The 26,113-nt window shown below is 43.8% G+C and overlaps 3 protein-coding genes across 5 annotated transcripts in view; 2 read left to right on the top strand and 1 right to left on the bottom strand.

The window, feature by feature from the left end:
• aak1b (AP2 associated kinase 1b) overlaps window positions 1–1,782 on the bottom strand; it is a 53,211-nt gene extending 51,429 nt beyond the window's left edge. For both annotated transcript variants that reach the window (XM_080847385.1, XM_080847386.1), the window contains exon 1: window positions 1,184–1,782. In XM_080847385.1, coding sequence (XP_080703511.1) covers window positions 1,184–1,340 — 157 coding nt within the window. In that variant the 5' untranslated portion in view covers window positions 1,341–1,782. The remainder of the gene's footprint in view (window positions 1–1,183) is intronic.
• Window positions 1,783–4,333: 2,551 nt separating this feature from the next.
• anxa4 (annexin A4) lies at window positions 4,334–16,452 on the top strand. Of its 2 annotated transcripts, none has more exons than XM_080847392.1 (13): window positions 4,334–4,378; window positions 5,710–5,736; window positions 6,480–6,567; window positions 7,291–7,385; window positions 10,089–10,202; window positions 11,197–11,287; window positions 11,695–11,774; window positions 13,559–13,615; window positions 13,975–14,068; window positions 14,713–14,808; window positions 15,490–15,548; window positions 15,742–15,864; window positions 16,140–16,452. In XM_080847392.1, the coding sequence occupies exons 2-13, from the start codon at window positions 5,728–5,730 to the stop codon at window positions 16,197–16,199; spliced, it is 966 nt and encodes a 321-aa protein (XP_080703518.1). In that variant the 5' UTR covers window positions 4,334–4,378; window positions 5,710–5,727; the 3' UTR covers window positions 16,200–16,452. The 2 variants fall into 2 exon arrangements, with proteins under 2 accessions (XP_080703518.1, XP_080703517.1); XM_080847391.1 differs by having other exon boundaries at window positions 4,339–4,378; window positions 5,685–5,736.
• A 5,627-nt stretch (window positions 16,453–22,079) lies between these two features.
• Window positions 22,080–23,267, top strand: adrb3b (adrenoceptor beta 3b; the record flags this gene model as incomplete). The annotated part of the gene is made up of 1 exon (XM_080847027.1): window positions 22,080–23,267. The coding sequence occupies one exon, from the start codon at window positions 22,080–22,082 to the stop codon at window positions 23,265–23,267; it is 1,188 nt and encodes a 395-aa protein (XP_080703153.1).
• Between the last annotated feature and the right edge of the window lie 2,846 nt (window positions 23,268–26,113).

Genomic DNA, 26,113 nt, shown 5'->3' with positions numbered 1-26,113 from the left:
GGGAGTAAAACTAGGGAGCCCATGTTTAAAATTTTCAGTGACAGTGTAGTCAGGCTACATTTGATAGCTAAGAAAACAAATAGGAACAGGGTAATAGCCTCTGCAACATTCCACGGGAAACAAACCTTGGACCCCCATCTACTAGGTTGTGACAAAACGGAGCGTGAGAATTTTTGTTTACACATAGGGTGAGGCAGTCAAACTATACTGTGGAAGGCCAGCAATTGCAGTAATACAGACATGCGCTTGAGTGTGTGCAAACCCTGTGTGGTCTGCACCAACCAGGCCACTGTGAAGAGATGCAGCACAGCAGGTTCACTCAGCAACTATGACACTGAATCACAGACACGCAGAAGGGCCCTTCTGGACAGACCAAGATGCCAGTACTTCTAAAATCACGCCAGGAACAAGATCAGCCTCGGTCAGTTGTCCTGGTACAGGGCGTTTCAGTTCCTCAGGAGCTACTAAGGCAATAGAGGCATCGCTGACATTCATGGTTTTATACCCACCCCATCTCTCCACCACATCACTCTCCTAGGCTCAAATACTTAAGACCCATTAAACCTCAAATGTTATTCCAAAGCCTTTTCTATGGACAGGTGCCAAGTAAATTGTCACTGCAGTTTCTCTCTCTTAGCTGGGTGAGTTCGAGAATAGATGAATCACTATCATTAGGCTAACTTTAAGGGGTTGCCGTCACCCTCCCTAGCTGGGAATCCTCACAAGGAACTTATATTCTAACCCAACGCTGATAGCACACTGCCACGCCATTCAATCAGCAACAGCACACACGAAACGGATTTCCAAAAAATGTATTACTTTAATCTGCTATGCTGACAATATAGAGCTTCCCGACAAGACTCACCTCAGTTACGGGCACCCTTCCGTTCATTTGGGTTTATTTAACATGCCTGTCGAACAACGCCCCTTCAGGGCATTGTAATGTATATTGTTTCACCCTCTTAAGGTTAACGTGTTGAGATTAAACATATAGATGCGATTTCAAGCAGAGGAAAACGATGTTAAAATATCCAGTGACTGTGTAGTCGGGCTACATTTGATGATTAAGAAAACTCATTTTGACGGGGTAATAGTCTCTGCAGAAACACATATCTTCACCTCATCACTTCACTAGGTCACGGCAAATCAGAGCGTGACGCGCTTAGAAACCACAACCACTCACCTTCAGCTAGTGTTTCGTCAACGGTGACTTGATGACGTCCGATGGTAAACACGCGTCCGATGAAGTTGCCACCAGCGCTGCTTGATCCGCCACCACCCCCTCCCGAACCGGGCCCAGAACTGACCAGCTCTCGACGACCCTCAAAGAACTTCTTCATGATTTATTGTGCTTTGAGAGTTTTTTCGCAAAGCTTCGTTTTCTAGGCCACCAAAATGGCTTTGATTTAATAAGATATGAGCCCCAATCTGGACAGTTGACTGTTTCAAGGAACGTTTACTTATGCTAGCTAGCTTACTAGCTATAAGCTTCTGCTAACTTGCAGATTTCAGTTAGCGTTAAAACAAGACCAATATTACTGGTTGAACTCTCCCATAGGGTGCCAGTTTAGTTGCTAAATAATTATCAGTCAAGCACGGTCTCAAATCCAAGAAAGTAGCCAAACCACATTAATATGTAGCTAGCTAGATTATTAGCAAATATGACAACATTGACAGCCCGTCAATTTCTGTGTGTTGACTTACGTTAGATATTAAATTCAGTGGTATGTAGCTTCCCTGCGCTAAACCCAATGTTCACTGGTTTTCAATTTCTATTTTAGAACAGCTGGATAAATATTGTGCGGTGTGATGAACAGCTGTACCATTACAAGCTAATAGTGACTAGAATACCCTGGTAAACTATGTAAAATGCTACTAAGCAAGCCACAGACTGGTAGCTAATCAGCTACAAGGATATCAAAATAAACATCTTAATGAGCCACTAGCACTTGCTGATAGCTAGCTAGTAGGTTGCGCTCAGGTTCCTTAACACAAACCACCACTCACTAGGACAACGCTTCTGCACATAATCCGTTATATAGCGTTTTTAAATCAGCGTTGAATGTATTGCTATCTCAAAATCAGCAAGATAGCTAGAACACTGGTAGTAAGTGTAAATTAGCTTGTGATAAACTGCCAAACGATGTAAATCCACCAGACAACACTACCGTTAGCTATATTTATTAGCTAGCGCTGGACGTTAATGTAACCTAGGACTACCAACGGACTATGTAAACCCATTTACTGCAACGTTGGCTATTTGATATGTGAGCTGGTTAGACGACTGGCGAATTATGCCACGTTATAATGAAGCAGGAATGGGTTGACCATTATAATGAATAAAGTCATCTGACCTCACATATGACTTACGTTACTACTGCAAACGGTCAGATCCATGCAGTCGTTCTCCACATCAAAAAATGTCATAGGTTAGCTGGCTGGCTAGCTATCCTACATGAAGTAGCCTAAATCACAGCTTGATAAGCTAATGTTTGCTAACGTTAGCGCTCATCCAAATTACTGACAAGCTATGGCATGTCAATAACCCATACAGTCAAGGCCGTCCTGCAGAAATTCTACCAGTCGTGACTCTTCTTCGGAGCATCAAATTCGATGCCATCCGAGAGTTCCTTTGCCATGCAATTTCAACGCACTGTCAAGGCCATTTCCATTGAAAACCGTTACAGATTTCTGATGATGAGGAGATATCTGGTAACAGGAAATTCCTGACCTTCTTCGTTTTCATTCGCTGAGGACAAATGAGGATTTTCTATACCGCCATCTAGAGAATTGGCCCACTTGCACACAGTCTCCCGTTATCCATCTGATTTGAAACCCACATCTGGCCATTTCCAGAGAAAAGTATGCTAGTTGATCATTCTTACCCTGTGAAATCACATGACATTGTGCAATTTGTGCATGATTTAGTTAACACGTACAGTGCTTCATAGCTCAATAGATAACATTTAAAAGAACCCTCCTAATGCTCACATTTTGGAATCGTCCATGTTATCATACTTGCCCAGTGCCTGTGTGATGCATAGATCTGTCCCACATCTGCTGCAGAACCACATCAGAATAGCGACATGTCCCTTAAAAAGGGCACTCATGACCCAATCTTCCCCCTTTTTTTTTGAGAGAGAGAGAGAGAACTGAAAGTAAGGCATTGTTCATTTTAACAAGAGCAGGCAACTGTTCTTTTCATGCATATGAGATTAACAGAGAAACAGCCAAGCAAAACTAAGAATGTGTTAGAGGGCACAACTGTGTGAAACATGAGTTAGATTTAAATCGTGAAACAAAAGTGTTTCTTCATAGAAATGGAATGCTGCACCTTAGGGAGTGACCCACAGGAAAGTATGCATTAAACTGACAGGCCCATGTAGAGCCAGAAAAGTGTCCATTGGACAGTAGAGTTTGGTTGCCTCAGAAAAATCATTGTTATTGAACATTTTCAACATCAAAAATATATAAGAAGTTTGAGAAACAGAATATCTCCTGATTTGGTTGATGTTAATTTGTTGCCGCAAACCAATAGTCCCAACCTATTTTCAATGTACAATCTTAATGTACTATATGTGATCACTCATGAGTTTGGGATCATAGGACTTTCTAATCTGGTGTAAATACATCATATATGTATATACGTCAGAGGTTTGCAAATTGTTTAAATAACAGTAAGTGGCTTACAATGTCACTGTTTTCCTACATGGTGTGAGTAAGAGTTCATAGCAATTAATGAAGGCTTATTCATTTTACAAAGGTTCAGGGCTGTTAAACCAGTGCAACAAAAAAGCATATTCTTGTTATAAACCTGTAAAATAAAAGGTTATTCATCAAATAATCTTAATTGTGAGAAGGAAACTCTCTAGATCCAATCTATAAATAAAACAAAGAGAAAGTAGCCATTGTTTTAGGGGGGACATAGAAAAGAATAGCTGCTAGCAGGATATTTCTCAAACACTTGTCAATCACTCTAGTCACCACTAGAGAGCGCAAGTCCAACTCAGGTGTTCTTTTAAAAATATAAAACATCCATTCACCCCAGTCAAAGTGTGTTAATGGACTGACCACCTGAGTTAGAAGGACTTACAAGTTCAAAATCCAACATAGACTTTTCTGGGTCAGATGCTTCTCTTCCTCTATCAAACATGAACAAAACTGTCGATAAGACATTTTGCATTTATCAGGGTTCTGCTTGGTGCCTTCTAACGCACTGGCAGCAAAAGGGTGTTTATGAATGAGGAAATGTAACCTGATCCATAATACAACACACCCACTCGCTTGTCATAAAACCCAGCAGTGCCCGTGGGTTTCTCTCTGCCGTCTTCACTTTTTGCTGTGTCCATCTCTGGGGCCTGAATCAAACCCGCCTAAGGTAGGCTTCTAAATTCAATGAAATATGAGGTTATTGCCTCTTTTTTAAGTTTGTGTGTGATATAATGTAGCGTTACGGTTTCTCCAGCAGGCTCTTGGCCACTGTAAGCGGAAATTGAGAAATTACTTTTGTTGCAAATAGCCAGTTTGTCAACATCAATCTAGTAGCCTAGCATAATATTGTCTATGTTTTGATGAAGTCTTACTTTTTACTGTTTGAAAAGCTTGGTTTACTGTATACTCGGCGCAAAGTGAGCCTACGCCCCGGGCTGCTCCGTCATGTCATGTGAACGCACTGTAATAGCGTCCGGCTTTCCAGGTTGTTTCACAACGCATTGCTTACATCATAACATTTCCATTTAAGCTATTTCTAACAAATCGTCGAGAGTTAACCGGCCTTTCACTAAAGTGTCCTCCCAGCAGCAGGTGATGCCGCTTGGCCACTCGCCCTTTTAGCATGTTTAGAATGAAAGATTGGAATGACAGCTGTAGCTGCTTCTCACAGATAATGCAGCCATACTTATCGAAAATTAATGCACAGAAATAGCCTAGTTAAAGTGCTGATCCTTTGCTATATTACATGTGTTTTGCTGCTGTTCAGTCTAAAACGACAACGTTGAACTGGCTAAGAAAACGACACTGTCTCAAGATGAACATTACAATAATTCCCTAATTAGGACAACACTGTTTGATATGCCTCCTATTCACAGTGTGGCTTAACGTAGATCGAAAAACCAAGTCTAGGACTGGACTGAAATCACATCTTCATTCTTTAATTGAACCAGTCTTGGTATGTAATCTAATTAAATAAAGGGGAGATAAATGTGACAGATTGTTACCTGGAAAACGAGTAATAATCACAGGCCAGCCTCCAGGCTTAATGAGATGATTGTGTGAGGATAACTGAGCTAAGTGCTTCATCAATTATTTATCAGGAGAAGCATCTGTAAAGCACCTTAAGCATTCTCTCAAGGGCATTAGGGGAAGCTGCTTAGAGGTTTTGAGCTGAAGGTGAGGTCCAGGTAATTATAGGTCTCAGCAACCTGTTGTCATCCCAGCCCATGCTGGTTGCTACAGTAAACAAGAAGGACTTTGTGCCAACACACACAGTACCATATTATATCCTGCATTAAAGCACCATTTAGATCAGTTGCAGGTTGTTAAGTGTGCTTCACATTTTGATTGTCATAAACTACATACGTGCATTACTGATGTATATAAATATACAGTATAGTATGTTCAAACTTAAGCAGTATCGAAGTTGTCCTGATACTTATATGTTTAATTGAATGTTTTCTTTTTGAAAGGTTTCTTTTTTGCTTTGTTTCCAAGCATCCCTATCGTACTACAATGGCAGCAGTAAGTAAACATACCCATGAAATGCAGTAGAAATACATCATGGATGCATGTACCGGTTTAATATTTACATCACAGCGTTGAATTTTTTGTTTTACTGATTTGCATACACCATACACTCCTCTGTGTTCTGTGTTCGTTGTTAACCTGCCACAAGGATCGAGTGCTACTATAGTATCTATTATCTTATCCTGTTGCATGACAGCCACCTGAGCCACCCTAAATAGCTGCCAGACCAGGCCTAACCCCGGCACGGATGCGGTTTACAGTCTGTCTATATCCAAGCCATGATCTAGTTTATGGTTATGCTGTTTTACACACATTCATAATGGTCTAAATTATCCAAAAGCTAGCCTCTCCATAAGGCAGTGCTCCCTGTGCGCAGATTTGGTCGCTGTGTGTAACTGGCCCAAGGCCCAGCTGAATTCACAAAGTCAGATAGAAGGAGTGAACACACAGAGAATGATGCACGAGAAATCAGGAAGCAGGAATAAATAACTACACTTTTCTTGAAGTTTACGAAAGCACGCATAGGAGAAGACATATACCCATCCATATCCACACAGTCCTTCCCATGTTTCTGTCTGCTTCTTTCATCATGTTACATATTTTGTCTTGCTGGTGCTTTTGACTCCTTCCTTACTCATTTCACACAATATTGTTTTGTGAGAGTGACTTATAGTGGAGAATCAGGAGAGATGGAGCACTGGTGTACATAGCGTGTCCTTAATCTCCTGTTCCTTTAGGTGGGATCTCGTGGAACTATTCCTGAAGCCTCCCCCTTCAAACCTGAGGAGGATGTCGAGAAGCTCAGGTCTGCCATGAAAGGAGCAGGTGTGTTTCAAGCACACACACACACACACACACACACATACATGTATTGTGCTGCACAGCCTTGCACATAATCAGCATCCAGGCTTGCGTGTCATTCCAGAGTTGATTCTCTGTTTAGACGTGTGACTGCCGTCTAGATAAATAAGTTGTTCACTTCATTTCCTCTAAAGCTTTAGGGTGCCATTTCCTCGAGATTTTACACAGTTAGATGTCTGTGACCTACACTTTCCCAGCAGTAGGTCTAGGTGATCACATATATAGTAGATTCAATTAAGGGTCGGCCTAACTCACTAACCAGATCAGGAGATGACCAATTTGAATTCTATCAGATCAGGTGGTGACCATGTAAAATGGTGTGTGTGTGTCTTCTAACCTGTTGTAGGGGACAATGGGTTGAGTCTTGAGAGTTGGCCTTGTCTCGGTGTTGGCATTCTGGGAGTGAGGTTGCAGGCTGTAGTTTGTAATGGAAGTCAGCTGATAGTGGTGTGAGCTTCATTACTGACTCACAGCCACCCTACTCAGGTCCGGCGCAGTGCCAAGAGAAGACGTGGGATGTGTGAGGGGTCAGACGAGCGCTTACATGGCAGCAGGCTTCATTCCTCACAAAGTTTCCAATTATGTTGTTTTCCTGGGTACACCACGCTAATGCAGTCTGGCCTAGGGTGGCTCGCATAACAGGACTGCTGCAGGTCGACTGACTGGAATATGTTGAATTTTTGTCAGGCACCAACGAGGCAACCGTCATTGAGGTCCTGGCTCATCGCACTATTGTCCAGAGGCAACGCATCAAGGAAGCTTACAAGCAGTCTATTGGGAAGGTACTGAAGAAGCCATGTTACAAAGCATGTCTCTTTGCTTTCTCTCTCTCTCTCATGTTTTCTCTGACTCCTTGTCTCTTATTTTTTGATTCTCTCTTTCAAATTCCCCTATGTCCCCATTCTCATCACACACACGCACACACACACGCACATGCACACGCACACGCACACGCACACGCACACGCACACACACACGCACACACGCACACGCACCATGTTTTCAGTATCTTCGTTAATTCACAATTTGTAACTTCTGAAAGAAAGAAAGAAAGAAAGATTGTAAGATTGTGGGTAATTTGTGGTTAATTAAAAAGTACACTAGACAGAAGCAGATGTTATAAAATGGCGTCATAACGTGACTGTTGGTAATGGTGATGTCGGCATAGATAGCAGTGTTATTTCACCGTCAAACAGAGATAATAGGGACATATATGGATCGTCTTTGATCAGGCAGTTAATGTTTTAAGTCAAATGTCCTTGCTGTTAGGGAAGTTGTGAGTGTGTGAGAAGCTGTCTCCCAACAGACAGTATTGACTCAGTCATAAACCAACAGGCTTCTCTTTGTGGGTGGCAGATGAGGCACTCCACCTAATAGATGATGTATTTAACCTCATCAGCAGGCTACCCTGTCACTGTCTGATTTGCCTTTCAGAGCAGTCGATGAAGTAGCCGCATAAAGCCGTCTAGTTTTGTGGAACTAAGGTTATCTGAGAGGCCTTGAGTGCTGGTGATTGACGGGTGATCTAACACTGTCCTCTAACTTGTCTGAGATAACTGATTTGGTTATAACTGGCTGATAACGGCTATAAAATAACAGACTTCCCGGTTACCGTTTCCTCTGAGAGAGTTCTCCTAATGAATAACGCATTGAAGTACCATTTATTAACTGGGCAGTGGTCCACACCAGTTTCGTTGAGAGAAACTGTCAAAGGGGTCAGGGATGTCCTGATAGTGTAGAGTACTCGACCAGCCAGTGCATGACGCCGCATGAGTCTGTCTGCTAGGTGTGGGAAGGGCTTTAGCAGGAGGAGGGGTCTGGCATACCAGGCAGTCCCTGTGGAATGCAGTGTGTGGACTTTCTCAACAATTGCTGTCAGGTCCTGTGCTGTGCAGTGAAGTTTTTGTGGAGGTTCTGCTGATCTAGGGAAGTCTTCAGTGTGTGTGTGTGTGTGTGTGTGTATGTGTGTGTTCGTGCCTGTGTGTGTGTGTGCGTGCCTGTGTGTGTGCGTGCCTGTGCGAGTGCCTGTGCGAGTGCCTGTGTGTGTGCCTGTGTGTGTGTGTGTGCGTGTGTTTGTGTGTGTGTGTGTGTGTGTTTGTGTGTTGGCAGATGTGGTCAGAAAGATTGACTCATACTTCAGCACAGGGTGTTGCAGGCTGAGGTCGAGGCGGCCTTAAAGAGGAGCTTGTCTGTGGGCTGTAGTTCACTCCACTCTCCACTGCCTCTGGACCAGCACAAAGACGTCTAAACACTCCATAGCCCAACATCAGCACTGTTCCTCAAGCTGTTTCACGAGCACACTTATCTTTGTTTTTGGTACAGTACACAAACAAACATCACAGAGCTAATAATTATACATTTCACAGTGTTTAGAAACATGTCTGAAATAACAAAAGCTTGTGTAAATACTAGTCTATATAGACCTACATCAGAACTGTTACTGTTTCTCTAGCTGTTTCATCAGCACAATCTCATCTGTCTCTGGATCAACGCTAAAACATCTACAGCAGTCTTCAAACACAACATAACTTCGACCTCCAGCAGTGCTAGTCTATACATTAGCATGCAACACCAAACACTATATACACACTCACACACACACACCCTGTGTTCAGATTGTTCTGGAATGAAATGGTGGAAAGGTTCTAAGGTTGGCAGCTGTGTGGGTTGTAATGTAATTTTCTTTTTTATACTTTTCCATAGCAATTACCCGTTGTTTATGTTTGTCAGAAATACCTACTATATATACAGTACATTCCAGAAAGTCAGAATTTTCCACATTTTCATAGGTTTCAGACTCATCCTAAATATGGATTTAATTCAATTTATTTTTCCCATTAATCTACCCAATACTCCACAACGACAAAGCAAAAAAAGGTTTTTGGTGTGTTTCATTAATTTATTAAAAATATAAGACCCTTCACTCAGTACTTGGTTAAAGCACCATGGGCAGTGATCCTACAAGCTTGGCACACCTTTCTTTTAGAATTTTCTCCCATTCTTCCAGGCAGATTTTCTTTTTGGCCATTTTCAGGTTCTATTGGGTTCAGATCCGTACTCTGACTGGGCCACTCCAGGCCTTTCACAGAGTTTTCCTGAAGCCACTCCTGTGTTTTCTTGGCGCTAGGATGCACCAGAGCTCAAATGCAAGAGTCGTAACTAGCGGTCTGAATACTTGTCAATGTAAATAGAATATTTATTTTATTTTTAAAAACTCCAAGAACATGTTTTTGCTTTGACATTGTGGAGTGTTGAGAAAAAACTTGAAAGGGTCGGTAAACTTTATGTATAAATATGCAAATTAAATCTATCTATCTATATATATATATATGTATACTGTATATACAGTATGTGTGTGTGTGTGTGTGTGTGTGTGTGTGTGTGTGTGTGTAAAAACAAATAATTCATATTGTGTCTTTCTTAAATTTGCTTCTCTGTCGTTCTTATAACCTCTCTCTCTCTCTCTCTCTCTCTCTCTCTCTTAGGACTTGGAGGATGACTTGAGAGGAGAATTAACTGGGAACTTTGAGAGTGTGGTGGTTGGTCTCTTGATGACTGCACCAGAGTATGATGCCTACGAGCTTCACAATGCCATAAAGGTCAGTATTGAGCTTCACAGTGCCATGAAGGCCAGTCTTGAGCTTCACAGTGCTACACAGTGCTTTCAAGGTTATTAGCCCCTGTGGACCTTGGTCACTCCAGCTGTACAGGTTGTCAGTTTGGAAACGCCTAGATAGCCCTGCTGGATGGCGCTACGATGTAACATTCACATGCACTCTAAAGAGGCAGTTCACACGTGGGCAGGTCCCTGACCAATGAGTAACAGAGGGAGAAGGCATGGACTCTGTGGATAACTTCTTGAACTACTTACAAAATAAAGTTTCTTTATGGAGAGTCTGAGTTTGGAGATTAGTTGTGTAGCAAGGCCTTTATTGAAGATCAATAAAATTAGGTGATTCACAAAGTGTCAGAATTATTATAGTCTTTAGCCTTCCTATCTATAACCTCCCACTCCCTTATGTCACTAAGTATGGCCTATCATTTAGGAATGACATCCCCTTTGCAGCCTGCTACTAGTATGTTGGGATCCCATTTCTTCCTTCTTTAGCAAATTATGACATGTTATCTAGGTTAATGGCAGGGCAGCATAAGGCTCAAGACCACCAATTTGTGTTATGTTTCTCTATACTCAAGCTTGCAAAATGCAGGTCTCGCCAATTAAATACAGAGGGAGTTAGCATGTACCCAGGGTTCTTTCAAATGAGTTACAGAGGGAGTTAGCATAGGCTCCTACCAATAAGATACAGAGGGACTTAGCATGGGCTCCTACCAATAGGGGGGGGGGGGGGGGGGGGAAATAAATATAGTGCCCAGTGTTTGCATTGCATTGCATTGGCTTGTCATGTTGGGATTGATGTATGTCAAACATAAATGATGGCATGTGTATAAATCTAGCCATTTCTATAGAATATATACCCTTAGACTTATTTTTATAGCAAGTAAATGAGGCATGTGAGAATCCAGACTTCCTTGGCTGCATAAGCCTGTATAAAGCATTACATTTTAGTATGTATTTCTCTCCTGTAATGACAGGGTGCAGGAACTGAAGAGGCTGCTCTTATTGACATCCTAGCCTCTAGATCCAGTGAAGAAGTCAAGGCAATCAACAACTATTACAAAAAGAGTAAGTACCAGTGTGTTTGTATGCTAATGAGTGCTCAATTTTGTGACAAAATTACTGATACCGTTGTGATTCCTGATATCTAATAGTGTGGCGTATTTATTAGCTGAAGGAAGGTCATCTGGAATCATCCAGTGGAATATAGACTGTTGTCACCCTTTGGGATTTGAAGTCTAAGCACCTACCAACACCAGAGTAATGGCTGAGGTGTTGGTTTGCTGTGTGTAAACCTGTTTTTTTTACTGATGCTATAATTTAGCGCAGACAGAGGGATCTTGCAAAGCTTGCTCCCAATAGAGCTTCTGTATGCTTGTGTAGTGATGTTTGTTGTGTGAGAGGCAGACTCTGATGAGATCTTCAGGAATGATATGCTCAGTTTCAGCCCTGTCTCATGGGTTTCTTTGCTGCAGAGTTTGACAAGAGCCTGGAGGACGACATCTCTAGTGACACCTCTGGCATGTTCAAGAGGGTTCTGGTCTCTCTGACCACGGTAAGCACAGCCAGACATGCACCTACACAAATACATGTAGACACACACACATATTCTGTCTCTCTCTTTCTCTCACTCACACACAGCCACCCACGCACCCACACACACACACACGTGCAGCGCATTCACATACACTCACACTCACACCCACACACATGTGAATGCACATATTTGCACACACACACACACCCACACTCACACACACACACACGCATGTGTGCATATCCACACACCGTAAAAAACACCCTTCTGCAGCACAGGTACACGTTGCCTTGTCCTGGAGCCACCTATGTTGACACTGCCCACCTCATGTTTGTCATGCAAACAATAGGGAGACTCAAGGCTGTGCCCATCACCTTATGCAGGCTTTTTACCTCAGGTTGAAATGTAGGATGTTAGATCGGTGACACGCACAAGTACTGAATTGATTTGAACAGTCACTGTGCTGCATGGCTGAAAGTTAGATATTGTATGTCTCAGTTAAACCCCCAGGTGGATGCATTCCTTTTCCATAGTTGTTCTATGCTGTTCTGCATGTTATGTAACTGTTTAAACACACATTGAGAGACTGATAAGGATTAAAGAAACATTTCTTTGTCATTTCTTCCCTCATACAATTGCATGTAATGAAAGTGAAGGGCAAATGAGGGTGATGGGTTAATATCCTTAACATTATAGAGAGGACCTTGCTCTACTCAGGGAGTGCAGAGACAAGGGGTAAGGGAAATGAGCTGAGCTCTAGTCATGGGTCTAGCCAGTGCAGGGTGCATGTGGTGAATGTGTCTGTGTGCGTGGAGAGGGTGTCTGAGGATCAGTGCAGTGTTGTTGGGTGTGGAGTTAATGTGTTTGGATTTCTTAAGTGGTTTCCAATACAGCTAGTGGCTATAGGGCTGTGGTTAATAGCCCCCACCCACACACTGTAACGAGCACGGCTCAATGCCCGAAACACAAAGGGGAGGCCACGCAGAATTTATGATAATAATATAATATATATTTATTAATGAATAATGATTACAGTTATATCCGGTATCTAATAATTATAGGTAAACGTGTGGTGAACGTCAGGGTTGTGAAGAGAAACAAAAGATGTTGTGTAAAGTCAGTGCAATGGTAATATAAACAAACAACGATAATCCACAATCCAACGATACTCCAAACTCTATTCCACGACCAACGAACACCAACTGAAGGGAAGACCAAAGCTCTCCCGTCTTCCACCTGATCAGGGCTTTTATAGCCCATCCAATCAGCCATCCACTTGCTTGCAATCCTCTGCTACACCTGTTTCCAATCACCTGCTTAGAGATAAGAGACAGAACAGGCATGCAATCATGGGGGCGGGGCCTAGACCCGCCAGAGTCGTAACAACACACACACAAAGATAACTCAGTTTACACACAGTCACACACACTTCTCCTTAAGACCACACAAACTATAAATCCAGACAAGATTATAGTAAACTGTGGCGCTATGGTTAATAAAGTCACTCACACATACACACACACTTGCATACACATACAGTACACACGACCCACACAATCACACACATTCAAGATAAAAAACACATTGACTGTGCGATACACAGGTAGGTACAAATAACTTAAATTTCAGTCAGCAGAAGTTATTACGATGTACTTTAGTTTGGGGACTTGTCATTTTCTCACTCAGTGAGCAGATGATGCTCAGCTTTTTATTAAACACTCCTCGGGCATTGTGTGTGTGTGTGTGTGTGTGAGTTTGACCTTGCTCTCTCTTTTGTGACTGTGTGATTGTGTGTTGGATAGGCTGGGCGTGATACGACTGACTCTGTGAATGAGGCTGGGGCAGCTCAGGATGCCAAGGTGAGTTGGGCCTGGGATTTAATAGCATCTAATGCTAGCAGCAGACTCTCCCACGGACCTTGTTCTGATCCGATAATGATGGGGTCCAGAACCGAACCATGTCTGTGGCACACGTGGGTCTGATCTGGTGATCTGTCCCACAATCCACTGCTAATACACAAAATCTAATCTCTACCCAGCTAAATTCTGTCTACACCCAGATGAATACATCCTTCCTCATCTGTGTGTACATTCAGTTACGTACATGTGAACTGATTGGCTTTGAAGAATGTGATGGTAAATCCTCCTAAAATGTGCTGCTGCCCTCACCCCCCCCCCCCCCCCCCTTTAAACACACACACACTCACACCCTTCCCCAGGAGATCTTCGAGGCAGGAGAAGCACGTTGGGGCACAGACGAGGTGAAGTTCCTTACAGTTCTGTGTGTGAGGAACCGGAACCATCTGCTTAAAGGTACACACATACACACACACACACACACACACACACACACACACACACATTTGTTGTATGCATCCACACAGTGCATATAAACGCGCACATATACCCTCTCACACAGTTCTAACCCTAACACACATATACCCACCCCTCCACTTGTATTGTACACACACATATAAACAAACACATATGCTGTCGAGATGCACAGAGGATCTTTACAGTTTGTCGACTGTGCCCATACTCACTAATCCAGCTCAGCTACAATCAGTGGAAATAGGAACTAAAACATAATACATATATATATGTGTGTGTGTGTGTGTGTGTGTTTAAAGGTTACGGTCCTGTGTTTAGCATACATTTTTATCTAAAGTGACAGACAAAGGTATCCTGCAGTGGCTGGGAATCAAACGCAGGTCAACTGTTTACAAGGCAGTGACGCTAACCACTGAATGTGTGTGTGTTAGCCCTCAGCCATTAGGGTGGCCAGGTGTCCCACTCTGTGTTACTGCACAACATTTTGACCCTTTGTCAGGCTTCCCCCATATGGAGACACTAACAGGACTTCTCTCTTTTTCTTTCTCCTTCTCTCTCTCACTTTCTCTTTTTCTTGTCCTCTCTGTCTCTCTGTCTGTCATCTGTGTATGTGTTGACCCCGTCAGTGTTTGACGAGTATAAGAAGGTGTCTGGGCGGGAAATTGAGGACAGCATTAAGAGAGAGATGTCTGGTTGTCTGGAGGATGTCTTTCTGGCCATAGGTGAGTCTCATTCACCTCACTGACACCGCTCCCTTACTGAGCCATCAGACACATTCTACAGCTGCAGAACTCTACTGATGGCCCCAGGCTTCTGTCTACAGCTGTAGCGTAGCTATGTCAGTTATCAGACAGTGTCAAACATCGGCCATTCTGTTAAACATTCAAAATGCTAAGTTTAATAATGGGTTAAAAATCAATGTGGTTAACATGACGAACGTTTCAAAGCGAACGTTTGCCGATAACATACACCGTCCGATAATTAACACTGTTAATAACGATAGTACTCTTCTGACGACCCCAGGCTTCTATCTAGAGCTGTAGAACTCTACTGACGATCCCAGACTTCTAGCTACAGCTGTAGAACTCTACTGACGATCCCAGACTTCTAGCTACAGCTGTAGAACTCTACTTACTACAGTAGCATGGCCAGACCACACAATTAGAATCGCCTTCAGTCAATATTGGATATTAGATTTTCATTTTCAATTTTACCTCTCAGCCACAAAACCTTTCAAAAATGGTTGGTTTGTAATATTGCTGCTCTTTTCCCCCTGCTCTCTTTTGTAAACAGAGTGACACGGGTATATGTGTGTTCCATCTGAGACACACTCCTCAGATGTAATAACATGTAATAAGTCGTGAGTCCACATATAACGTGTTGTTTACTCTTCTCCTCCCTAGTGAAATGCATCAGAAACAAGCCGGCCTTTTTTGCAGAGCGTCTGTACAAATCCATGAAGGTAAAATCTATTTTCCAGGGATGTCTTTTTGAAATTTGTGTCTGTCTTTGTAGAGCCTGGGCGGGTGTGTGTGTGAGTGTGTCTGTGTGTCTGTCTGTGTCTGTATATATACCGGTTTATATATTTGGGTGTGTGTGTGTGTGCATGCGTAAAAGGGTGATATGTAAAACTAAATCATGTCCCCTTGGCACAGGGCTTAGGTACTACAGACAGCATTCTGATCAGAATCATGGTGGCCCGAGCTGAGATTGACATGATGGACATCAAAGCCGAGTTCAACAAAATGTACGGAAAGACTCTCCACTCCTTCATCAAGGTGAGACATCAAACTGCAGCAGGCAGCCAATCACTGGAGGCCTGAGGGCTCAGCATTGAAATAAACACCCAGATACAACCAATCAAATTTAATTTCACAGTCCACCAAGTTCACCAGCATAGTGACATCTCTTAAAGGCCATAGTATCTAATGTACTTGTCAGGCAAGTGGGTTGATGAAGCGGTATTAAGCCATTACTCCAATTCTTGTTAACTTGGTGATTTAGGAAGTCATGTATGTCCTCTTGAAAGAGCCAAATGTTCTGTTGTTGCCAGGGGGACACGTCAGGTGACTACCGCAAGATCCTACTGGAGCTGTGTGGTGGCGATAACTAGAGGGTCACCTTGAGGCTCCGTGGCGGCCATTAATGCTCCAGCCACCCCCCAGTGCCTCTGGTTTCCACAGATTCGCCAAAGCTTTCTTTTTTTTTTTTTACTTGTTTTTATAATCCCAGTTATACTAAACTATGTGATATTTTGTACTGAAAAGCTTCACTGATGGAATGATATTGTTTTTTCCATAAGAGTGTGTCAAAAAAAAGCTAACAGAAATGGCCATTGTTAGGGTCCTCATTTCAATAAACATAGTTTTCATCTCCACAGTGTCTGAGTTCTGTCTTTAATTGGGGTCTATGCAACCTCTGCTCTTATTCATAAGATGATGACAGATAAAGGTCCAGAGGTGAATGGCTACTGTGACAGGAGATGTGATAGCCTTCCTTGTCTCATCTACAGCTTTCTGTCAGTGGTTCTATTTTTTAAGTGTGTTTCTTATGTCTTACATTGACAAGCAAACAAACAAAAACACACACACACACACACACACACACACACAAGCAACACACACACAAGCATGCGCGCACACATTCAAAACAGGGTGATGGGCTGGGAGGAATGATATGACATTTGAAAACACATTAGGAATTGTGAAAACCACCGCATTCTGATCCTGATACATTCCCCATGATTGCAGTAATGTAGCACAGTCAGTATTCTGAGGTCTATGAGAAATCATAACATCTATATATGAAGCCCTCTTCTAAAGATAAGGAATGTGACTTACAGTAGATCTTATAAGTAGCATTTTGAAATGCTTTTTTCCCCTGAGTTTTGTCTTGCCCCTGTCGCCATTGTGCTTGGTTCAATAGGGTTCAGACCCTGGGCTCTGTAAAGTATTGTTTTGGCGCTACATCAATAAAATAAAATGTAATTGAATTGAAATACCTTATCTAACTACTCTCGTGTCGTTCGCAACACTATACGAATGTTCGTTCATCAGAAAATCCAAGGTTTGATTATGTAATATGACCACAAGGTGGCGCCCGCATCTACATAGTTAACACTGGCCTCTGGCCATTTCCACTCAAATGCTGACTGGCATGCATGGCAGGGGTGTCGTCATGGAGAGTAAAATTAAATCCGAAGGAATATGGTTGCATAAATACACATACAGACACTGCAGCAGAGGATAACTGGTTTGATTGATTAACTCAGGCTTTGCTTCAAATGGCCTTTACATTTCAATTCAATTCAATTTATATAGTGCCAAAACCAGTGGCGTTTCTACATTAGGTGCACATGAGGCACTGCCCCACCAGATCCAGATTGGGCTGTGGTGCAGAAAGCAAGAAATAAGAAGAACAAGAAATACATGTGCTTTGTGGCAAAATATATACCTATTTTATTTAATTCAACTGTAAATGTGTATGTGAATAAAAAACTTGCAAGCATTATAGAGCTGTTTTGGAGTAATTTGATTCGTGTATGTATCTGTGTTTGTGCTTGATCTTTGAAATGCTGCCTGCTCTCTGCTGTCCCTCAACTTCTGGGGCAGGGCTGCAAACGTAAGACTGTTGCTATGGAAACACCAATGGGCGTGAGCGACACAGGCCAAAATGTACATTGGGAAATGGAGCAGTTTAAGATGTGCGCAACGAAATCAACCCGTGACCAAATAATAAATAAATAAATAAAATCGTACTCAGACAGATCTACGCCAATTACGTTACTGCTCGTTAGCTATCGCTAGTTTTCTACTGTATTGGAACCCTCCTCCGTGTTTCAAGGTGCAGCCTGAAATCATTTCTGTTTATAAAACAAAATGTTATGTAGGCTAAATTTTGTTCATTTAGCAACATGATTTGTTTCTGTTATTTGTTTCAGTTGTGCCTTTCGCTTCATGTTGTATATGTGCCTCAAGCTTGATAGAGCATGCAAGTTATTTGAACTATGTATCTCTACTCTTTTTATTTAATTGCAATCTATTTTCTTTGTTGCTGTATTATAAGCAACAACTTTGTGTCGTGCTGAGAACTGAAGCATGTGAAATGTATTTGAAATAGGATTTCTGCTCCCCCCACCACTCAAAATGCAGCCCAAAGCCTATGCCTACCTGGGTATAGGCACATTGCTTATATAATAACATAATAATCAGCTAGCTCTATTTTTGTGACGATGACATGACGTCATACAAAATTGCCCCACCAAAATTTGGGGCTAAAATCGCCAGTGGCCAAAACAATAAAACTGCCTCAAGGTGCTTTACTGAGCGCAGGGCCTGAACCCACTGGAGGACCTACAATGGTGACAGGAGCAAGGAGAAACTTCCTGTTAATTGTGTTCTACTGAACGATACACAAGCCCTTATTCTAGCCATAATTTGCATATGGTCATCCGTAGCCACTTTGGCCACCAACAGAAACACTGTTTCTGATATAGTTTATCGATTATCAGTATCGGTCCTCTCTCTGGGGACCAACCCCATGACCTTGGTGTTATTAACACCTTGCTCTACCTGCTGAGGAGCAATTAACAAGAGTGTATGCAGTCCAATCCTCACACAGTTCTACATTTGCCATCAGTGTGAAGTCATCTGCTCTCAGACAATACTTAGCAGGAGTGTTATCGATCGACCTGTGGGTTATTTCATGTTGTGTGCAGAGCTGCGACTTGCGTAGGTGTGAGGGCAGGAGGTTCAGTCTCTGATGCCCTTAGTGTCCGCAGACTCCCAGGTGGAGTGCAGAGGAGGCCCTCTGAAGTTCAGGATTGTGCAGTCAAGCAAAAAAAAAAAAAATGAAAGGAGCACTTCTGTCCTGACATTCACATGTGTCTGTGTCCATGTGGGTTTGTGACATCCTCCTGGGGATGTGTGTGCATATCTATTGGGAGAGAGTGGACTGTGTTGGTGTGTGTGTGTGTGTGTGTGTGTCTGTGTGTGTGTGTGTGTGTGTCTATATTGTGCACACAGAGCTACAGCGCACAAACAGACTTTAGGTCTCCAACCACAGGCAGTGTTCTCCATGTATCTGTCTCAGGGGACATGTTTTGGTGAGTCTGCTGGCCTTTTCAGGATGTGACCTTTTCTTTATCTGCTGCCTCCATCAAGTCCCCCAGCCCTCTCTCAGAAACAGAAGTTTGATTTCTCCAGCAGGCCCAGAGACTCTGAGAGGGCGTCATGTCAGTGCAGTGCTGCCTGTGGATGAGTACCGAGGTGTGTGTGTGTGTGTGTGTGTGTGTGTGTGTGTATATGTGTTTGTGTGTGTGTGTGTGTCTGTGTGTGTGTGTGTCTGTGTCTGTGTCTGTGTGTGTGTGTGTGTGTGTGTGTGTGTGCGTGTGTGTGCGTGTGTGTGTGTGTGTCTAACTCAGCTCTACATTACCAGTGCTGAGAGAGGAGATCGGTGACTGTCTGTCTGTCTGACTCATGTTAAACTGCGAAAGTCACAACACCATAACAGGAGATTCTCTCCACTCTGGCAGCAGAGGGCTGATAGTCCTGACTGAGATACTCAAGACCCTCTCTGAAAAACAATTGACATGTTTTTTTTTGTTGTGCAAACAAATATGCAAACACACACATACATCATACACTGGCTTAAACATATAGACAAATGAAAACTCATAAGCTAAGGGCAGGTCTATCTCCACTGAACCTTTTCATTGTGGTCAAGTTCACGTCCGATGCCTGTCTGTGCTCTCCTCTGCTCATTTTGGGAGGTTTGTGTGAACTCATGTTTGCACTTCTGCATCTGAGAGTCGCGCTGGAAACCACAGGAAACAAGCAGAAGTCGCGTTGCCCTCACAGAAGCCGCACGAAGCGCCACTGCGCATGTAAATGTTCCATGAGAAACTGCTGCAGACATTGGGACAGAGTGACCTCATTATAACTCGTTGGAACATCACGCTCATTCTCTGACAAGGCAGGCTTCTTGTCAAGGCAAGTTTCGTTGTCATGCATTACTCTGTGTGAGTACACACACACACACACACACACTCACAAAACATTTTCCACTCGCATTTTAGATTACTTTTTAATACGATAACTTTTCGTTTCAGACATAAACCTGATAAATACCCTGTTCACCATTCACTGGCTGCTGTGGTGTCTTTGTGTACGTAGATGTGATGAGAGGGCCCTTGTGCCAGTGTTCTCATCCATCTCCATTAATTCTGCTTTTTCATTTGACATAAATGAACAGCATTTACAGCAGAAAACTTCTCCAGAACTGTTTCAGAGAGGACTCAAAGGCAACTGGGCAACACAATGCGAACACGGCTCTGAAACTCCACATGAATACAGGCGCAGGGCTGCTCAGCATTGTTACCATTATCAACACCTAGTGAATGAGACCTGGGGGATCAGATACAGGTGAGGATGTAACTGTAGCTTTGAGTGCAGAGAGAGAGATGGAGAGAGAGAGAGAGAGACAGAGAGGGAGAGACAGACAGGGAGCTGGAGAGACAGAGAAAGAGAGTGAGAGAGAGAGAGGGAGACAGAGACAGAAAGGGAAAAAGAGAGAGACAGAGAGTAAAAGGGAAAGAGGGAGAGGGAAAGAGAGAGGGAGACAGAGGGGGAAAAAGAGAGAAAGAGGGAAAGAGAAAGACAGAGAGGGAGAGACATTGCCGTGGCTGGGTGCTCTTCTACTGGTTAGTGTGTAACTAACTTTCATTTGGCTGCTGGACTATGCACAGGTCTGTTTGATCATAAAGAGGCCAACTCCATTAATAATTACAACTGTTAATGTCATATATGTACCCCTTAAACTTGTTTTCTTTTCTGTGCAAAGAGTTGTATATTTAAGGTAGGTCTGTAGCGAAAAACAGAGCAGTATACAGTATTTATTGTCAAGCGTGTCTGAGACCTTGTAGAGAAGTGCAGCTTAGGCTTGCTGATCATGCAAAGTTCAGAGCAAATAAGGTCAAGAGAGCAACAGTGGCAGTAACCTCAAGCTCCTGTGCTTTTTTTGGAGTGACTGCCTCTGAGCTGAAGGTTGTCCTTTAGGCCAAATCTGTTTGCTGATAGGTAGCTGTAGCCCCTCCCCAAACAAATAGGACATAAAAGCCAACGCAGGCCATGTAAAAGTCTTTTACAAAAGCCAGGGGAAGAAGAGTCTAAATGAGAGAGGGAGAGGAGTGAAGGAGACCAGAGACAGAAAGATAGATAGACACAGACAGAGGGTCAGACCGAGGCAGACAGACAGACAGACAGACAGACAGACAGAGAGTGGACAGGGGTGGCAGAGAGGGTAATAGCACATGAGATTGAGAGAGGGCTTGGAGAAACAATAAAACACAATCCTGGAGAAATGTACCTGAAAGCCAGAGTAAATAAAAGTAGAGGACAAAAGAAGAGAACCAGGGAGATTGAGAATATGCGTGAGAATGAGTGCAGTTAGTGTTTGTGGACGAGTATCTTGTTCTTAAATGAAGTAAAGCTATGCGCCAAACCCAAAGCCACAGACATCACTTCTCACTCGTCCACACCCATGCTGCGCCTTTGACTCTCGAACTGCACTTCAGGACCTACAGAGAATCAAAAATGGAAACGTCATCTGGGCAGTTCACGCATAGTGAGAGGTCACATCACAGTAGTGGAAGTGGACGTCCTGAGTGAGTCGTTGATGTGGTTGTGTTGCAGTAGAAGGTAAGCAGCCAGTGGAGTATAAAGTATGGAGTATGGAGTGTGATTGCATTCATTATTAATGTATTCATTTAGCAGACGCATTTCTCCAAAGCAGCTACAGATCTGGAGCACAGTTTTATCAGTAGCCAATGTGTGCTCCCTGGGAAGCGTACCCATGATCCCAGTGTTGTTAGCATTTTGCTCTACCAGTTGCCCTGCCAGTCCAGCTGCAGGAACATGTTGTAGTATGAGGATTTGCAATGAATTCCCTATGCATGAGCCACATCTCCTGATTTGGGCTTTCAGAGTCGGTAAGGATGGAGAACTGCACCGGCCATGCGACTAGCGCTACCCATCTGTTCCTCCTTCCTCTTCTCCTCCTCATCCTCGCCACGGTGTCTGGGAACCTGCTGGTGATTGCAGCAGTGGCATGCACCCCTGCGCTGCGGACTACCACCGGTGTACTGCTGACCTCGCTGGCGTGCGCTGACCTGGTGGTGGGGCTGCTGGTGATGCCGCTGGGCGTGAGTCAGGTGGTCACTGGGCACTGGATGCTGGGCAAGGGCGCCTGCTTGCTCTGGACATGTCTGGATGTGCTGTGTGTGACTGCCAGCATCGGGACACTGTGTGCCATCGCAGTGGACCGCTATGTGGCCATCACACAGCCGCTGCGCTACCAGAGCCTGATGGGTAAGCGACGCGCCCACCTCATAGTGTGCCTCATCTGGGGCGTGTCGGCACTCAACGTCATTCCCATAGCGGCTGACCTGCAGTTGCAGGAGGACTGCTGTGAGTTCACCGTCTCAGGCACCTACGCCCTCGTCTCCTCCGTGGTGTCCTTCTACCTGCCGTTGGTCATCATGGCGTTCCTGTACAGCCACGTCTACAATATCGCCCGCCGACAGCTCCGCACCATCGACCAGAGCCAGCGCCGCTTCAGGACCCAGAGCTCCATCACCCGAGAGCTGGACTTCTTCCCAAGTCCAACCAGCTCCAGCCCAACATCCCTGTTGCCGGGGATGGGGGGAGGCACCCTGGCCCCCGGCACTCAAGCCGACCGCAGCAGTGTTGGGCGGCGACCCACGGGCCTGCTGGCACAGCGGAGACAGCTGCGGGCACTGGGGACGCTGGGCATTATCATGGGCTCATTCACAATCTGCTGGCTGCCCTTCTTCTTGGCAAACGTCATCCGGCCGTTCCACAGGGACCTGCTTCCCAGGGAGCTCTTCCTGCTGCTCAACTGGCTGGGCTACCTGAACTCGGCCCTCAACCCCATCATCTACTGCCACAGTCCTGACCACCGCCATGCCTTCAGGGCGCTGCTGTGCAGCCCTAGACTGGCACAGCCTTGCATGGATGCCCTCTACAAAGGGCTTCGGACTAGGTGCCCTTGTGCCCCCAACCCAGGAGGGGAACTGAGGGGGGCAGGAGGGGCCGAGGAGGTAGGGGGGGGCAATGCTCCTGCTATGAAGGAGGCTAGGGAGGAGAGACTGCAACAGAGCTGAGGCCTGTGAGATGTGAGTATAACAACATCACTTTGATGTTTATACAGACTGGGACCGAAAGCATCTCTTTCACAATGTCTGAAGGCAATCCTTATACATTAGATAGTCAGACACAGTTCACATGGGTGGCTTATTAGATCACAATGACAGGGTCTAACATTTTAACCTAGAAAAAAAACGATTGATTTAATTGATTGATTACAGATTAAATTATCACATGCTCGTCGCCCTAATTTGATTATGTTTGTTTACTTGATGTTAAGAAACCACAGCCTTTAACATTAACAGTGACAATGTTTAGTCTTATGTTAGCAACTTTGATCCAGCAACATTGACACAAAAGGCTTTATCTGACTCATGCTTATCTATATGCAAAGACGCATGCAAAAGGCTCAGGCCACATGTCCCTCTGTTCTCACTGCGTCTTTAGCGTGCGATCAGCTGGCTCTGTGAACTGAGAAAGCCACACATCAGATGTTCCCACACAATCATGTGTGTGTGTGTTAGTGTGTGTGTGTGTGTGTGTGTGTGTGTGTGTGTGTGTGTGTGTGTGGGTGGCACATTCTGTCTAGGAGGCCATCAAAAGTTTCAGTTCAATAGGTCTCTGTCTTTGTGGTTTTGCTGCTTTTTAAAAAAAAATGAAGCAGCTCTGCAGCACTTGCACGCACGCGCACACACACACACACACACACACACACACACACACACACACACACACACGCACACACACACGTACGCAATTGATACATGTCCTGGACTAAATGCAGGACTACGGAAGGGAGGCTCTTGCACAAACTAGATGGACATTTAAATATAGTAGATGTCCTGTGCTACACAGACAGCCTCACACACACACAGACACACCAGAAACACACATGCCTCCAGATGTCTGCTGAACTGCTTTGGACACTTTTATCAGATAGGTCCCTGCACAGGTCAAAGGTGAGAGAGAGAACAACTGTTAGGAAGACACACATGCAAACACACGCGCACAAACACACACATATGCCCCCAGACATCATGTATATTTATCTTGTATATCATTAAATGGGGTCAAAGGTGGAAGCAAGAACGCAGGGGGGGGAAACCACACACAAACACACACACACACACACACACACACACACACACACACACACACACTTCTTTCCACTTCGGCCACACGGTAATAAGCATCCTTGTGATCCTCATCTTAATGAGGTCCAGCCGGCCCAGGTGATGTGTTTTACCAGTCCAGTGTGGGATTACCCGGGGTGATTTCAACATGGAGGTGCCACCAGAGCGTTGATTTCTGGTCCCCATTAGTCCAATACACTGTTTGTCAAATTCAGCTGATTTGTCCTCACTGTCCTCACTAAAGCTATCTGTTGTGAGTGTGTGAACTAAAAAAAAAACTATGGTGTTTGTAGCCAGCCATGGCTCTTTAAATGGGAACCAATACAATTAACAGTTCATTAATAATAAAGCCAATCAACAAAATTGCTTCAGGAGCACTGAAGGGAGGGGTGTAATTTGATTGGCTACTGAACACAATTAGCACCCACCTTTCCCCAGAATAAATAATTAAAGGACTACCTTTAAGTAGATGGGTGATGTGAATGCATGGATGAGGATAAGAGAGAGCTTGCATATACATTTTAGACTAATATGTCATAATGTCCTTCAACCTGCAAGTAAAACATATTTTTTTTTTGCATGTTACTGTGTATAAAATGGGTTGAAGTTATGTGTGTTAACACACTGTTATCATATATAATATATAAAAAAAGAATATAAAAGAATAGGTCAGACTTTTTCCATATGGGTTGAGACGAAATCCACAATTGTAACAAAATCTGCAAACTCTTCTCCTGTTTGTCTTTCTGCGTCTTGTAACTCAGAAAAGCAAAAAATCCAGAGAATTCATAATCACATTAGTGGCTATAAGGGTTCTAATCACCATACAACATGTTTACTAATATTAGTTTTTTTGTTTTGTTTTCCACGCAGAACATATTTCATAAATCAAATAGCTTTACTAGCCACATTCTGTGATGACCCTCTGAGAAAAAAAGAGGTAAAAACCGACCATTAATGTTTTATAGTTTTTACCGCAGAGTGTTAAAGAGTAAAGAGTGTTAAAGAGTAAAGATGATTTGATTGTGCACTGGGGACTTTCTGGTGAGATCATGTACTTACCTGGAAGGCATTTCATTGTGTGATATCTAACGTGATCTGGCTCTTCTTCCTGTTAGCCACCCACTCTCCCATCAGATTGGAGTCAGCACCTTCTCTTCCTGAGCATCTGACAGAAGACCAAAGATGTGGAGCACTGGACACTGCACACAGGAAATGAAACATACAACGTGACACACACATTACTGCCTGCGCTTGTCTGTGTGTCCACATCCTAAGCACCATCCAGCGGCAGCCCCCACACACCTACACACACACTTCCACGAACACATCCCAACACACACACACACCTCCATGAACACATCCCCACACACACACCTTCATGGACACATCCCCACAAACACACCTCCACACACACACTTGTCCACAAACTTCCTTGACCAATTGCAAAGTTGCTTTACTAGCATGAGTGTTTAGATAGTGTTGCCAAAGCAACAAATAAAGTTGGGATTATATAATAAAAAATGTTGGCATCGTAAAACAATAAAGTTGGGATTGCCTAGACAGCATCTCATCGTGTCCTACTGGATCAGATACAGCTGACACTAGGAAAGGACTGAAAACGAGTGTGAGGATGGGATTTTAAAACAGGAAAGGTGAGAGCTGGAACTGCATGGACAAGCACACCTTTGTGGAAAGACTCATCCACATTGAGGTAAGATCTCTCACGG

The sequence above is a fragment of the Sprattus sprattus genome (genome assembly GCF_963457725.1).
Source record: "Sprattus sprattus genome assembly, chromosome: 11".
Taxonomy (NCBI): Eukaryota; Metazoa; Chordata; class Actinopteri; order Clupeiformes; family Clupeidae; genus Sprattus; species Sprattus sprattus.
This window is presented reverse-complemented; position numbering and strand designations above follow the sequence as displayed.